This window comes from Bufo gargarizans, chromosome 5, assembly GCF_014858855.1.
Source record: "Bufo gargarizans isolate SCDJY-AF-19 chromosome 5, ASM1485885v1, whole genome shotgun sequence".
NCBI lineage: Eukaryota > Metazoa > Chordata > Amphibia > Anura > Bufonidae > Bufo > Bufo gargarizans.
Genome location: NC_058084.1, coordinates 25,242,452 through 25,259,380, shown reverse-complemented (window position 1 = coordinate 25,259,380; position 16,929 = coordinate 25,242,452). Strand labels below are relative to the sequence as shown.

At 42.5% G+C, this 16,929-nt stretch overlaps 1 protein-coding gene across 2 annotated transcripts in view; it reads left to right on the top strand.

Moving 5' to 3' along the window:
- OPLAH (5-oxoprolinase, ATP-hydrolysing) overlaps positions 1-16,929 on the top strand; it is a 61,843-nt gene that overhangs the window by 44,167 nt on the left and 747 nt on the right. For both annotated transcript variants that reach the window (XM_044295320.1, XM_044295319.1), the window contains exons 13-26: positions 964-1,101; positions 1,195-1,333; positions 4,299-4,411; positions 4,957-5,108; positions 5,197-5,357; positions 6,611-6,712; positions 7,913-8,087; positions 8,556-8,740; positions 12,245-12,391; positions 13,595-13,729; positions 13,977-14,126; positions 14,372-14,529; positions 15,682-15,842; positions 16,829-16,926. In XM_044295320.1, the coding sequence (XP_044151255.1) occupies positions 964-1,101; positions 1,195-1,333; positions 4,299-4,411; positions 4,957-5,108; positions 5,197-5,357; positions 6,611-6,712; positions 7,913-8,087; positions 8,556-8,740; positions 12,245-12,391; positions 13,595-13,729; positions 13,977-14,126; positions 14,372-14,529; positions 15,682-15,842; positions 16,829-16,926 (2,014 nt within the window). The remainder of the gene's footprint in view (positions 1-963; positions 1,102-1,194; positions 1,334-4,298; positions 4,412-4,956; positions 5,109-5,196; positions 5,358-6,610; positions 6,713-7,912; positions 8,088-8,555; positions 8,741-12,244; positions 12,392-13,594; positions 13,730-13,976; positions 14,127-14,371; positions 14,530-15,681; positions 15,843-16,828; positions 16,927-16,929) is intronic.

Genomic DNA, 16,929 nt, shown 5'->3' with positions numbered 1-16,929 from the left:
ATCCCTGGTGGTCTAGATAATTGGAGAGGTTAGTGCCTGCATTCCTGCTGGTCTAGATAATTGCAGAGGTTAGTGCCTGCATCCCTGGTGGTCTAGATAATTGGAGAGGTTAGTGCCTGCATCCCTGGTGATCTAGATCAGGCATGCTCAACCTGTGGCCCTCCAGCTGTTTTAAAACTACAACTCCCACAATGCCCTGCTGTAGGCTGATACCTGTAGGCTGTTCAGGCTTGCTGGGAGTTGTAGTTTTGCAATAGCTGGAGGGCCGCTGGTTGAGCATGCCTGATCTAGATTATTGGAGAGGTTAGTGCCTGCATCCCTGGTGGTGTAGATATTTGGAGAGGTTAGTGCCTTCATCCCTGGTAGTCTAGATATTTGGAGAGGTTAGTGCCTGCATCCCTGGTGGTGTAGATATTTGGAGAGGTTAGTGCCTTCATCCCTGGTAGTCTAGATATTTGGAGAGGTTAGTGCCTGCATCCCTGGTGGTCTAGATATTTGGAGAGGTTAGTGCCTGCATCCCTGGTGGTGTAGATATTTGGAGAGGTTAGTGCCTGCATACCTGGTGGTCTAGATATTTGGAGAGGTTAGTGCCTGCATCCCTGGTGGTTTAGATAATTGGACTTATATGGCTTGTACCGGATTAAGTATTATTAGTTTCATATAGTCTATGTTACTACAAATGATAACGGTACAGTTTCCTCTTCTGCTTGTCCATAGTTCAGACCAGAGCTCCGTCCAGCAGCTAGGTAATCTAAAATGCAGCACCACCTCTCCTGGATGGACAAGCAATGTGAGCTGTACTGCAGTACTGCAAAACAGTAACCATCACCGCCATATGCCTGATCTAATTCTGACAGAGGTCCATGTCCAGGAGAAAGAGAAAAGCAATGGCACTTTAGATTGTTAGCTCTTTAGACTATCAGAACAATGGGCAACCTCACTCACTCGTATTATTGTACACAGGTCTCAGATCGACACTGAGCCCTTCCTACATCTCCGCTATGAGCGAACGGACTGTGCGTTAATGTGCTCAGCGAGGGGATACCCTGTGAACCCCAACTCCTGCCGTGTGGGGGATTTCAAGGAGGCCTTCACAGCCAGGTAAGGCAGGTTTTTGTTTTTGTACCCCAAATCATATTTTTGATTACTGAAGCTAATTATAAGGGCCTTGATCCTGAGTGTGACCTTCACCAGGTATATGAAGGAGTTTGGATTCACTATCCCATCCCGGAATATTGTTGTGGACGACATTCGTGTACGAGGGACAGGCAGCACTGGCATCCGCTGCGAATCTCGGATCAAGCCAAGTGGACAGCCGGCTCGTGTGGAGTTGGTGAGTTAATCCTACAGGCGGTGATTACTTAGTGTTTCCATGCATGTGTCCTCCTCCCCTCAATGGCTGTAACACCACTGAGAGATATATCTACTGTCATTACCAGCGCCGGCAGACGCCATTCCCTGCGTACCTGTTTGCCAGGGAGACAGTCTGATCAGTTCTGACGTCATAGGCCACGTGATGTCTTGTGTGTCACTTGACCAGATGGTGCGGGGCTTTTAAACAGACAATCTGTAAATGGTTATATATATCTCACCAACGTTTTGGATTGTAAATTGTTCTGACCTCCTGACTTTTGTCCTCAATTCTTGGATTCTGATTTGGCTTTTTTGCATCTTATGGTTTGACCATGGGTTGGTTCTTGGACTCGCTTCTGCCTGAGGTACTTTATTTGGACATGGACTTGACTGCTGGTGTATGACCTCGGATTGGTATTGTTTAGTGATCTGCTGATTTGGCTTTATTGTCCTCTTTTGGTTTCGATTTGGTATGTTTGACTCTGAGTACTCTGGTTCTGGGTTTTTTCTCAGTACTTGTGTGCCTGCCTGTCGCTTTGTTTGTTGTTTTTTCCCTGGTAAGCCCCAGCACGTAAATAAACAAGGACCGTCGACCAGTTTTGGTCCACCACTTAGTGTGGTCGTGCAAGTAGGCAGAAACAGAGGTGTGGGTGGAATTTAGGGTTCACTTGTATATACATATGGAAAACAAGAGATGAGTGATTGTTTGCGCCACTCATCCTTCTTTAATAAAAGTTTTACACATGCCATGTCTGCTGGACATCATATACTGCGCACACATTGGTCACGGACACATGTTAGACACATTCCACACCACCGAACAACTAAACGTTAAATGGCACTAACTCTTCTAACAATTTCTTCTAAAAGGTCCCTTTAGGTTACTCACTTAGATTTAAAATATTCATGTTGTCCACCTTAAAAACACTTCTGAAATATCTGCCATTAGGGGTCTCACAGTTATTAGGCAAATTCTATCCTTAGCAGCATAAATGGACTGATGGAAGTGGGCATGTCTTTCTTCACTGGCTGGCTCCAGAGCTCAGTGCAGAGGCCCCTTCCCCATCCAGGACTCAGAGCTTGAACAATGCAGAATGCTCAGCATCTCAGACTGCTGTTTTCTGTGTATAGACAGCCACATCTTCCCTTCAGTACATCGTAACTGCATTTCGTTCTCCAGTCATAATGGAATTCATTTATGAAGCGCTTGTGTGCCTCTGCATGTGATGGTTTTAACTTATTAGCATATTCCTTGCCCCATCTAAGCTGTATTCATTGTGTCCTTGTTTTCTGACTCTTTCCTTCTCCCCATCCATGCTCTTCTGTGACCTGCAATTATTTTGCCTTCTGTATGCTGTCATGATAATCTGCTTTCTGAGTCCTAGATCTGTGTGCTGAGAGCATAAACTGTCTCTTACACACTATGTGTGCTGAGGATAGGGGCAAGGATTAGGATAGGGCTTACTGGCCATTGGCCTAGAAGCATGGGAAAGGAAGTCTAGACCAGTCTAGTACTGGCAGACTGCCTTTATTAGGACGCTCCCCCAGGCTTGAGGACAACTGTTAGATGCAAGACTATCACACTGGGGCCTGCTAGAAGTCATTATAAGCGACCAGAGCAGTGGGGAAGGCTGGAATGGTTTCTGACACTGTCCCCAGCAAAAGCAGAAGTTAAAGGGGTTTTGCCATCTCAGACAATGGGGTCATATCGCTAGGATATGCCCCAATTGTCTGATAGGTGCGGGTCCCACCTCTGGGACCCTCACCTACAATGAGAACGGAGCGGGGAAATGAACGAAGGACGCATGCGCAGCCACCCTCCATTCTTTTCTATGGGGCTGCTGAAAATAGCCGAGCCCCATAGAAATGAATGGGAGCAAGGCCTGCGCGTGCGCGGTGCGCTCCCATTCACTTCTATGGGAGCAGCGCTTAGTGGTGGACGGACTCCGGGACATCTGGGGTCCTCTAGCCACAGCTCCCCCCACTCCATTCTTGTTGTAGGTGCGGGTCCTACCTATCAGACAATGGGGGAATATCGTAGCGATATGCCCCCATTGTATGTGATGGGAATACCCCTTTAGTTTGTGAGAAGCTCGGTTAACCTTTAAAGATAATATCGTCATCAGAAAATTACCTATTTTTTTAAATCACGTTTTTATGTTTAACATATTCTTTAAGACTTTTTTTGATATTTAGAATTTTCCATGTCAATATCTATATTTAAAGAAGAACAATAAAATCCTGCAGTTTTCGCACTGGTCACTGAGCCTGATAATAGATGCCACTTCTTGGTCTGTACAGATCACTTTACTGCAGTTATCTGCTCATCAATACACAGAGGTGATATCATTACAGGCAGGATTAGAATGACAGATAAGACAGGATCCTCCATTCACAATGGATGATTGTCAGAGCTTATCTATTCTTTCCTTGTACAATGACCTCTGCACAGGGCACAGAGCATGTCTAGAAAACTCTTCCACAGAAGTCAATGAGGTCTTCTCCTGACCCCTCTTGACTATGGCGCATGGGGATGCCGTAAAACAATTTTTTTAATGCTTTGGAAAAACTGTTAACAATAGCTTGGGTAAGATGGCCGCCCCCATAATCATGTACAGGAAATAGAATAAATAAATCTGTAATCGAAAAAAAAAAAGAGATTAGAAAAAAGGAGATGTGTTACTATCAGGTTTTAACTGGCAGATAAAAATTTTGGTGACACATTTCCTTTAAGATCCATTCACAAACATGCTACACACAAGTCGTTCACCCCTTGGATATGTCACACACACCACTCACCTGTCGATATATTCCACCGTCACACCCCACTCTGCTATTAAATACCTGGCATTACCCGCTCACCCAGTGGATATAGATTATAGTAGAGACCTCACCTCCTCAGTTCTTGATACCTGAGAACCCTTTCCTTTGATTCCTCCTCGCAGGTCACTAAATGCTACTTTGAAGAAGGCTACATGGACACCAGCGTGTATCTTCTGGAGGACTTGTCCTGTGACCACACAATCGTTGGACCAGCCATTATCATCGATAAGAACAGGTGTGGACGTCAGTGATGAATTTACAGTATAACTTCTATGGTGGCTTTCTACATAATTTTCTATAATACTTAATAATTTTCTCTACAAAAAACAGCAACCTGAGTTCTGCCCTAATAGATATCGGAGGAGGATAGCCCTGGAGGAATCAAATAGGTCCAGGATGCCAGATCTAAATTGTCATCCCCACGCGAAAGTGAAACAGGGAGAACTCCCTCCCATGTCTGTACCACATAGATGCTGTGATCAGCATTGATCCTGCTCATTAGAGCGGGGGTGCCTTATCACAGGTGTCCGCCCATTACTGCTGTGCCAGCATGACCCCCCTGACATAACTGCATCGTGAAGTCTGTTGGGAAGGCCAGTTTTATTATCGTGTGCCAAGGGGCTAATGTCCAAACATGGTGGCTTCGGGCTCTAATGCCAGCGCTTGTGTGGATTCTGGAAAGAAATCTAGCGTGCGATTAAACTCTAGGCTCACACTTCTAGATTTCGTGATCCAGAGTATTTGGCTGGAATCAACATGTTGGCTTGCTCTTTATTCTAGCACTGTGTTGGTGGAACCAGACTGCACCGCGTCTATTACGGAGTATGGCGATATCCAGATCTCTGTAGGGAGCGGAAAACAGCAAACAGTTGGACCAGAGCTCGACACCATTCAGTTGTCCATCTTTTCCCACCGATTCATGAGCATAGCCGGTCAGAATCTTACATTGTCTTTTGTTATGGGGCTATTTTATCTACATCCATTCCAATACTAATGAAAACGTAATCTCCTTTCCTCTAGAACAAATGGGTCGTATCCTTCAAAGAACAGCCATCTCCACCAACATCAAGGAACGTCTGGACTTCTCCTGTGCGCTCTTTGGTCCTGATGGGGGTCTGGTGTCCAATGCTCCCCATATTCCAGTGCATTTAGGAGCCATGCAGGAAACAGTCCAATTTCAGGTAAGGTTGGGTGCATGTCGCCTCATGGAGACCCAGTAGAGGTTCTCCAGAACATCTTGACTTCTGGAACGTTTTCATTATTGACATGTTCATGATTTCTGTCTTTGCCTCTATCCATGTTGTTGCACATTCTCAACAATTAGATAAAGTTGATCACAAAGCTGTCCTACTACTTGGACATCCAGCGATCAGCTGTAATCTGTAGCTAGAAACCTGGCAGCGAGTGTTCAGTTTCTCTGCAGCACCTCTAGAGTCTAATTAAAGTATTACACAGGGTTCATTCACATCAAGTGGTTGTCTGCATAATACTGCACAGGACATGTCCTCAAGAGCGAGAGATGATCTTTGTAATCGCTTTGTGCTCCGGCTAAGAGATAAGGGTCCTGACCTCTGGGGGCAATATTCTTATTACTGCATTGTACTCATTTTGAGCTAAAATAATTTTTTTCAATTTGTCTGTTCTAAAAATATGGAGCCCCTTTTTCTGTACAGAGCTGACATGCTCTCGAAGCAGCCTGTGGATTTTTTCTCTTTTCCGTCAGTTGGGGAGCAGACAGGCTCCTTATCTCTGCTCTCTGAGATTATAATCACTCATTATAGCTCAATACTTGTCTTACTGATAAGAATATGGCTAAGTGTTTATGACCTCTTAGTAGTTTACAGATAAGGTTTATTAGATGACCGGCAGAAAGTGAAAGTACCAGTCACACAGCTAGAAACGGTTAACCCTTTGTGACAGAACGGCTCAATATTTTTAATTAAGGCAAACTGAAAAGATGATTTTTAGCCAAAAATGAGTAAAATGCAATCATAAACAAAAATTGCCTCTGAAAGTGTACATAGCCTTTAAGTCACAATTTCCTAATAAAAGTGGTATATAAAACTGCAATTATACCCTGCAGTAAAGAAGTATGCAATGTTTTGCAGCGATCAAGGGATTATAAAATAAAGAAAGTTAATGTTTATTAAAAAGAAATTGCCTAAGGTTTTAAAACAATTCTATTGAAAAAAAAATTGTGCAAAAGTTTAAAATTAATAAAGAAATATCTATTTGGAGTCACTGGACTTTTAATAACCTGTGAAATAAAATGAACAGATTATTCGTCCCACGCAGTGAATGATGGAAACCAAAATCTTCACAAAGAAATTGTAATAAGTTACCAAAAAAACATACTACACTGGATACTTCAGCTGTTAAGAGATTTGTCCAAATCATATAGTAATTAATTTTATAATTTTTGGTTTGGCTTTAGATTAAAAACCTGCAAGATGATCTGAAAGAAGGGGATGTGATTCTGAGCAATCACCCGTGTGCCGGGGGCAGTCACCTGCCGGACCTGACGGTGATCACACCAGTAAGTACTTACCCAGCCCCAGCAGTCTGTGCCTCAGAAGAATTATTCTCTGTTTTATATGGTGTTGTTCACATCGCTCTCACTGTTCGTACAGGCACAGCCGGATATCAGTCTGGTTTTGCCCCATTAGTCCCATTCGCAAGAGCTCAGCGCCTTTAAGGGGTTTGCCCATTGATGGCATATCACCAGCATATGCCATCCATATCAGATAGGTGCAGGTCCCACCTATCTCCAGAATGCACATTGATGGCATATCCTAGCAAAATGCCATCAATGTCTGAAATGGGCCAACCCCTTTTAACTACAGTATGTTGACTTCCGTGGGTACCTGGAGTTGTATCCTCGTCAAATATTGACGTTCTATCCTAAGGGCAGCCAGTCAGTATTCAATTCCCAGCGGTTCCCTCTTAGGGCTCATGCACACAAACGTATTTTTGTACGTGTTCCTTCCATTTTTTTGCGGCCCGTATGTGGAACCATTCATTTTAACAGGGCCGCAAAAAAATTTTAAAAATATGAAATGTCCGAGTGCATTCCGTGTCCATATGTCCACATGTCCATTTTGTAAAAAAATAGAACATGTCCTATTCTTGTCCGTTTTGCGGACAAGGACAGGCATTAAGAAAAAAATACAATGCAACAGCACTCTGCAAACCAAAAACAGTGCAAAAAAGTATTCTAATGCTATGCTTATTAAGTAAATTTAAGATTGTACAAACTTTTTGGGCCCGTCTGCCATACGTCAAGGCAATCTCTGTAAGACGGGAACCTAACACTAAATTCTACCTCTTATGTGCCATGATTGCTACCATACAATTCAGGGAGGTTCCACATGCATGCTGGGCCCACCTTAATTTTTTTCATTTTTGGTGCCAAAATGGCTTCCATTAAATCCAGGGATGCAGGTACCAACATGCATGCTGAGCCCACTCCACACCTCTCCTGGTGCCAGATGGCCCCCAACGAATGCAATGAGAGTCCACCCTATACCTCTCCTGGAGCCAAAAGGCTTCCAGTAAGTGAAGGACAGGCATTGTTACAATTGATCCGCAAATAAAAGGATGCAACACGGACGTCACACAGATGTCATCCGTTTTGTTTTGTTTTTGCAGATGCCTGTTTTGCGGACCTCTAAATACAAACAGTCGTGTGCCCTTCTATGTATTTTTTCGTTGTATTCTTGTAAATCTTCTCCTGTAGGTCTTCCGGGTGGAAGCTCCTCGTCCAGTTTTCTTCGTAGCATCCCGTGGGCACCATGCTGACATTGGAGGCATCACCCCCGGCTCCATGCCACCACATTCCAAGTCATTAAAGGAAGAAGGGGCCGTTTTTACTTCTTTCAAACTTGTGAAGGAAGGAACATTCCAAGAAGAAGGTGAGTGGACATAAAAAAATCCAGGTGGTGCAGGCAGAGCATTAAATATTGCAAATAGCAAAATTTCTGAGGTTCAGCATCAGAGGCCTCCAACACCTGCAATCCACCCCACATACAGTGACCATGCGCAGTGTCAGGGTATGAATGATGTCACTACTTGCTTTAAAGGTAGGCATGGGGCAGAAGAGAAACCGATTTTCAAAGACAAGTATCATTTTAATCGGCAGGCTCAACCCTACCAGTCAGTGTGTCTCGTTTAATAGGGTTGATCCTGTTCACATGACAGATTATTTGTCCTCTATGATACTGGGTTATATTCTGACACTAGTATGTATGTCTTCAATAGAACCTGGATAGTTGTCACTTCAGTGATGTGTGTATTTGTGTGTAGTTTATGGGTCCTGTTATTTCATATTATATAAGTGCCATTAAACATCTTCTGTCTCTTACACCCATGAATCCCAACAGCTGTCACTGAGGCGCTGATGGCTCCAGGACTGATACCTGGCAGCAGTGGGACCCGTAACCTCCATGATAATTTATCCGATTTGCGAGCACAGGTGGCAGCCAACCAGAAGGGCATCCAGTTAGTAAATGAGTTAATTGATATCTATCGATTAGAAGTCGTACAGGCCTACATGGGACATATCCAGGTCAGTCTTACATCCGAATTACTGCGCAACAGCAGTCATCGATTATATATATATATCCTATTGTAAATAATTTATTATATTCACTAAATCAATGGGAGAGATTTATCAAGACGGATGACCTGTGCTGCCAATGGTTGTACCTAATTTATGGCAAGATGCAGGCCGTCTGTGCACCACAAAGCTTCCCAACGTGTTTAATATCTCTATAACTATTACAATACTGCTCCTATGTACAAGAATAAAACTACTATAATACTGCTTCCTATGTACAAGAATATAACTACTATAATACTGCTCCTATGTCCAAGAATATAACTACTATAATACTGCTCCTATGTCCAAGAATATAACTACTATAATACTGCCTCCTATGTACAGGAATATAACTACTATAATACTGCTCCTATGTACAAGAATATAAGTACTATAATACTGCTCCTATGTACAAGAATATAACTACTATAATACTGCTCCTATGTACAAGAATATAACTACTATAATACTGCTCCTATGTACAAGAATATAACTACTATAATACTGCTCCTATGTACAAGAATATAACTACTATAATACTGCCTCCTATGTACAGGAATATAACTACTATAATACTGCTCCTATGTACAAGACTATAACTACTATAATACTGCCTCCTATGTACAAGAATATAACTACTATAATACTGCCTCCTATGTACAAGAATATAACTACTATATTACTGCTCCATATGTCCAAGAATATAACTACTATAATACTGCTCCTATGTACAAGAATATAACTACTATAATACTGCTCCTATGTACAAGACTATAACTACTATAATACTGCCTCCTATGTACAAGACTATAACTACTATAATACTGCCTTCTATGTACAAGAATATAACTACTATAATACTGTCTCCTATGTACAAGAATATAACTACTATAATACTGCTTCTATGTACAATAATATAACTACTATAATACTGCTCCTATGTACAAGAATATAACTACTATAATACTGCTCCTATGTACAAGAATATAACTACTATAATACTGCTCCTATGTACAAGAATATAACTACTATAATACTGCTCCTATGTCCAAGAATATAACTACTATAATACTGCTCCTATGTACAAGAATATAACTACTATAATACTGCTTCCTATGTACAAGAATATAACTACTATAATACTGCCTCCTATGTACAAGAATATAACTACTATATTACTGCTCCATATGTCCAAGAATATAACTACTATAATACTGCTCCTATGTACAAGAATATAACTACTATAATACTGCTCCTATGTACAAGAATATAACTACTATAATACTGCCTCCTATGTACAAGAATATAACTACTATAATACTGCTCCTATGTACAAGAATATAACTACTATAATACTGCTCCTATGTACAAGAATATAACTACTATAATACTGCCTCCTATGTACATGAATATAACTACTATAATACTGCCTCCTATGTACAAGAATATAACTACTATAATACTGCCTCCTATGTACAAGAATATAACTACTATAATACTGCTCCTATGTACAAGAATATAACTACTATAATACTGCTCCTATGTACAAGAATATAACTACTATAATACTGCTCCTATGTACAAGAATATAACTACTATAATACTGCTCCTATGTACAAGAATATAACTACTATAATACTGGTCCTATGTACAAGAATATAACTGCTATAATACTGCTCCTATGTACAAGAATATAACTGCTATAATACTGCTCCTATGTACAAGAATATAACTGCTATAATACTGCTCCTATGTACAAGAATATAACTACTATAATACTGCTCCCTATGTACAAGAATATAACTACTATAATACTGCCTCCTATGTACAAGAATATAACTACTATAATACTGCCTCCTATGTACAAGAATATAACTACTATAATACTGCCTCCTATGTACAAGAATATAACTACTATAATACTGCCTCCTATGTACAAGAATATAACTACTATAATACTGCTCCTATGTACAGGAATATAACTACTATAATACTGCTCCTATGTACAAGAATATAACTACTATAATACTGCTCCTATGTACAAGAATATAACTACTATAATACTGCTCCTATGTACAAGAATATAACTACTATAATACTGCTCCCTATGTACAAGAATATAACTACTATAATACTGCCTCCTATGTACAAGAATATAACTACTATAATACTGCCTCCTATGTACAAGAATATAACTACTATAATACTGCTCCTATGTACAGGAATATAACTACTATAATACTGCCTCCTATGTACAAGAATATAACTACTATAATACTGCTCCTATGTACAGGAATATAACTACTATAATACTGCTCCTATGTACAAGAATATAACTACTATAATACTGCTCCTATGTACAAGAATATAACTACTATAATACTGCTCCTATGTACAAGAATATAACTACTATAATACTGCCTCCTATGTACAAGAATATAACTACTATAATACTGCCTCCTATGTACAAGAATATAACTACTATAATACTGCTCCTATGTACAGGAATATAACTACTATAATACTGCTCCTATGTACAAGAATATAACTACTATAATACTGCTCCTATGTACAAGAATATAACTACTATAATACTGCTCCTATGTACAAGAATATAACTACTATAATACTGCTCCCTATGTACAAGAATATAACTACTATAATACTGCCTCCTATGTACAAGAATATAACTACTATAATACTGCTCCTATGTATAAGAATATAACTACTATAATACTGCTCCTATGTACAAGAATATAACTACTATAATACTGCTCCTATGTACAAGAATATAACTACTATAATACTGCCTCCTGTGTACAAGAATATAACTACTATAATACTGCTCCTATGTACAAGAATATAACTACTATAATACTGCTCCTATGTACAAGAATATAACTACTATAATACTGCTCCTATATACAAGAATATAACTACTATAATACTGCTCCTATGTACAAGAATATAACTACTATAATACTGCCTCCTATGTACAAGAATATAACTACTATAATACTGCTCCTATGTACAAGAATATAACTACTATAATACTGCCTCCTATGTACAAGAATATAACTACTATAATACTGCTCCTATGTACAGGAATATAACTACTATAATACTGCTCCTATGTACAAGAATATAACTACTATAATACTGCTCCTATGTACAAGAATATAACTACTATAATACTGCTCCTATGTACAAGAATATAACTACTATAATACTGCTCCTATGTACAAGAATATAACTACTATAATACTGCTCCCCATGTACAGTAATAGAAAGCTGAGCCAGTCGGGGTTGATTGCCTAGTTTCTCTGTGTCACTCCTCATATGACAGACTTGTCTCTGTAGCTTGATAGATCTGTGTCTTGTTTTATTCTTCTCCTGGGTCACTCTCTGCAGTATTATATACCTTGGTATGGATAAGGGCGTACAATGCTTTTTTTGTATCTTTCCACATAGGCCAATGCAGAGGTGGCAGTCAGAGAGATGTTGCGGGAGTTTGCTGAGCGGTGGGAGCGGCAGAGCGGAGCACTGGAGGTGGACTCTGTGGATTATATGGATGATGGGTCTCCTATCAAGCTGAAGGTGACAATCAACAAAGAAGAGGTAACGGAGCGCGTGCTGTAGTGCGCTGTGACTTGGTTTCTTGTGTATGGTGGGTGCTAAACTGTTCATTAGATGAATGCTGGACACACCAGACAACTCTGGCGGACCTGACCAACCATCTTATGTGTATGGGGGCCTCCAAAATCTCTCCTGATGTCAGAGAGAGAAGGTCCGGGCTCTCGGATAGTATAAATGTATTATTAGGTGGCTGGTGGAGAGTTAAGGCCTCTTCAGTAAATTGGCGTACGCGTGCTGGCCGTGGTCTACATGGACCTTTTACGTGTCCATTGATTTTGATCAAGAGTCTGTGAAGACACCACTGAAGCATGCCCTATTTTGTCCGTGATTATAGATCCCTCACGCACATTGTAGCATACAAATCAGCGAAAACCACCGACGTAACACAGCCGCCATCTATGTTGGGTTTGTGGATTTTGTGGACCGTTGCTCAGCCTAGCAGTGTCTGTGGATTACAGCAGACACATGGGGAGCAAAAAACGGACACACGGACCAAACATGGATCCTTCACAGACATCTTCCTGGTTGAACCATGGTCATCACTGACACGGGTGCGTGAAAGAGACCTTAGTTTGACTTGCGATACTTACTCCAAGATTATTTTACAATTTAGCTTGCGTAAAAATAAAAGGACTTGAATGGGTCCTCGATCTGTCGGAGACGCTTGGCTTTGTAGTCCTTCCGGGGGCCTCTGATCCATGCCTCCGTACTGCCCGTATCTTGTGGACTGCGTACCAATTCAAGTCCATAATACAGGCACGGGGCACACCCATATCCTTTAGGCAAGGGGTGGAGCCTAGCCCCTCCATGCGCCTCGTGTTTCCACTATTGGCCCACATTTGCACAGAGTATAAAAGTCTTTTTTTTTCAGGAACGCTTAAACCGATTTTCACAAGACGGGTATCGTTATACTCGCCGGAATTAACCCTAATAGTCAGCATGCCCAGCTTAGTAGGGTAGCTTCTACTGACGGGTGCCTTTAACTTCGCAATGGATTTATTAACATGTATAAAAGTAAGCTATTCTACAGTTCACTCTGAGCTCGAGTCTTTTAGTCTCAGAAGTCAAGGTAAAAATAGCATTACAGTGTACTTCCTGATGACTCCACTAGGGGCACATCTATTTGTTTTTTTATACTTTTGCGGATATTTTTTGGAGGATATGAGACTGTTCCCTTTGTCATAGGGGAGCGCTGTGTTTGATTTTACCGACTCCGGATATGAAGTCTTCGGGAACTGTAATGCCCCTCGGGCCATCACCCTCTCTGCCCTCATTTACTGTCTGCGCTGCATGGTGGGCCAAGATATTCCACTTAACCAGGTCAGTAGTAATGTAACTGATAATTAAAGGGGTTTCTATTGAACTACAAAAACAGGGCTGCTTTTTTGGAGAAACAGCGCCACACCTGTCCTTAGGTTGTACTTAGTATTGCAGCTCTGCTCCATGAAGTGAATCGGGCTCCAGTGCCACATTCAACCTGTGGATCGGTGCGGTGCTGTTTTAGAAAAAAAAAAAGCCAGCCATGTTTCTCCAATCCTCTACAACCCCTTTTAATGTGTATTTTTAGGGTTGCCTTGTGCCCATCCGAGTCATCATCCCAAAAGGGTCTATCCTGGATCCCTCTCCGGACGCGGCAGTTGTGGGAGGAAATGTGCTGACGTCACAGAGGATTGTTGATGTCATCTTTAAGGCCTTTCAAGTGTGTGCAGCGTCACAGGTGAGATGTCTGAAGGTGCACTCCCCGTGTGCGGACCCTGTGCCGTGTGCGGTCCTGTAAGAACTGTATTCTGCAGTATGACCACCGTGAGGCACTGTAGTCACCTCCCGTAGCCTCCGTAATTCAGGATCCATCCATAGTACAACATAGACGACAGAATCCGACCGATCCCTTTATAAGTGGTGACCGGCGGTATCCGTCATACCACAGACCCGACATTGCTTCCAGGTTCCCTTTTTCTCCAGGGTTGTATGAACAACATCACATTTGGAAACCAGAACATCGGATACTATGAGACGGTGGCCGGCGGTGCTGGAGCCGGCCCACACTGGGTCGGGAGAAGCGGTATTCATAGTCACATGACCAACACGCGGATTACAGACCCGGAGATTCTGGAGAAACGGTATGTATCTTAGGCTGAACCCCATTATATGAATGTATACACGGCCCGGCTATAGCCTGGTGCCCCCATCTACAGGAGAGGAGATAACTATTGGATCGGTGGTGGTCCTACTCCTGGGTCCCCCACCGGTCACAAGAATGGGTACCCTCCTGAAATGAGTGGAGTGACAGGCTGAGTGTGCACACTCCAGCTCCATGGAATTGATGGAGATGGTGAAGTACAAGCAGTCAGTCTCCGGAGGTCCCATAGAGATGAATGGAGATTCTCATTCTCAACCTCATTTTGTGGGGCCGCGCAGGCTGTGGGGTTCTTGTGATCAGTATGGGTCCCAGAGGTAGGACCCTGTAGATAGGGAATAACTTGCTACCATCGGAATACCCCTTTAATGTCTAATAGGTAGTGGTCCTGCTCATGAGAACGAGGGTCCCTTGTGGATTTGCCATAAATGTCTGTGGTGGAAAAATTTATTTCAAGGGATTGTCCAGGGTTAGCCCATTTCTTCCTAACCCCCCCCCCCCCCCTCCACAAGTTGTTCTTGAGGTATTGCATCTCGGCCTCATTGACTGCAATGGAGCTGAGCTGCAATACCAGACACAACCTATGGACAGGCGTGGCTTTGGACTGTTTTTGGAAGAAAAAGGTCAGTTTTACTAACTGTGGATGACCCCTTTAAAGTTTGGTCATCTATACTGCAAATAATAGTAAGATCTAAAGGCGTGTATTAAGCGATAATTACAGCCTTGGGCCTCATGCACATGACCTTATGTATTTTGTGGTCCGCAAAAAATACGTATGATGTCCGCGTGCATTCCGAATTTTGCGGAACGGAACAGCCGGCCTGCAATAGAACTGTCTTATCCTTGTCCGTAATCCGGACAATATTAGGACATACTCTGTTTCTTTGTGGAATGGAAATACGGACATACGGAAACGGAATGCACACAGAGTAATTTGAATGAAATTAATGGTTCTAGCATACGGTCCGCAAAAAAAAATCGGAACGGACACGGAAAGAAAATACATCCGTGTGCATGAGGCCTTAGAGAGTCTGTGACTGGTCACTGGTGGGGATGGGTTGAAGGCCTGAGTGTAATAGACATCCCAGGAGAGTCTCTTCGAGCCTTGGTGGTGGATAACTCTGCCTGTCTTTAGGTACCCAGTAATCCTGAAACGTTTCCAGCTACGTCCAGGCTCCGGTGGTCGGGGGACCTTCTGTGGGGGGGATGGAGTCATTCGGGAGCTGCAGTTCCGAGAACACGTCATCTTGTCCGTTCTCACTGAACGAAGGGTTTTCCAACCATACGGCATCCAAGGTGAAGTTCAGACTTTCCTCCTCTTCCTGCTTTATATGACAATTACCTTAAAGGGAACCTGTCACCTGAAAAACGCATATAAAACCGCCAGCATTACCTTATAGTGGCCCCCAGTCTGTTCATAGTCCTATCTTTGATCCGGTAGTCTGATGCTCAATAGCCTAAAAAAACTATATTTCAAGCTCCATCAGCGCTATCTTGTCGGTCAGCTTCAAGTCAAGGTAAGCACGCCCCCTCTCTTATTTGATTGACAGCCAGAAGTCTCACGCATGTGCGGTGTGCTCCTTGGTAAGGCGCGACCCCACCCATCAGATACTAATGACCCCTTTAAGGTGGGGGTTACTGGATCACAGAAAAAACCCAATTGAGCATTTCTGGGATATGCAAAGTCCATACCATAAATGATAGGTCACGTTAACGTCACACTTGCAGCAAAGCTATCCCGCAGAGACCAGCCTGTCGGTGTTCTCCAGATCTGGCATAGCTGGATAGTGGCGCATGCCCGCCAGACGTCATTGACTTTAATGGGATCCGACCGCTACCCCAGCATAAATGCCAGGATTTGGCTGGAAAAAAATTGCTGCACGCAACAGTTTTTGTCAAGCTGAATCCTGGCATTTATGTTGGGGAGCGTCCGGATCCCCTTATAGTCAGTGGGGTCCGGAGGGCACATGGCATTACCTGACTATGCTGGATCTGGAGAACACCGGCAGGTGCCGGAACAGCTGCCGGATAGATTTGCCGCAAGTTTAAAGTTGGCCTTAGGTGGGACCCACACTATCTGAAGAACAGCGGTCCAGTGACCTTCATTTGCCCATTCCCGGATGTTGCATCCTCGGCTCCTTCTGCAGTTCTCATAGACTTCAGTGCAGAATGCAACGGCTGGAAAATGCAGAGTGTGCAGCAATGGGCAACTGTTCTGCTGAGATGGTCACAGAGATCCCCCTAAAGGTTCCCCTTTAACCACCTTTACCTGCAAATTTTAGGTGGATCTCCTGGTGCGCCTGGACTCAACCTCTTGCATCGGAGCGAAGGAAAAACCATAAACTTGGGAGGGAAAACATCTGTTTCGTTACAACCTGGGGTA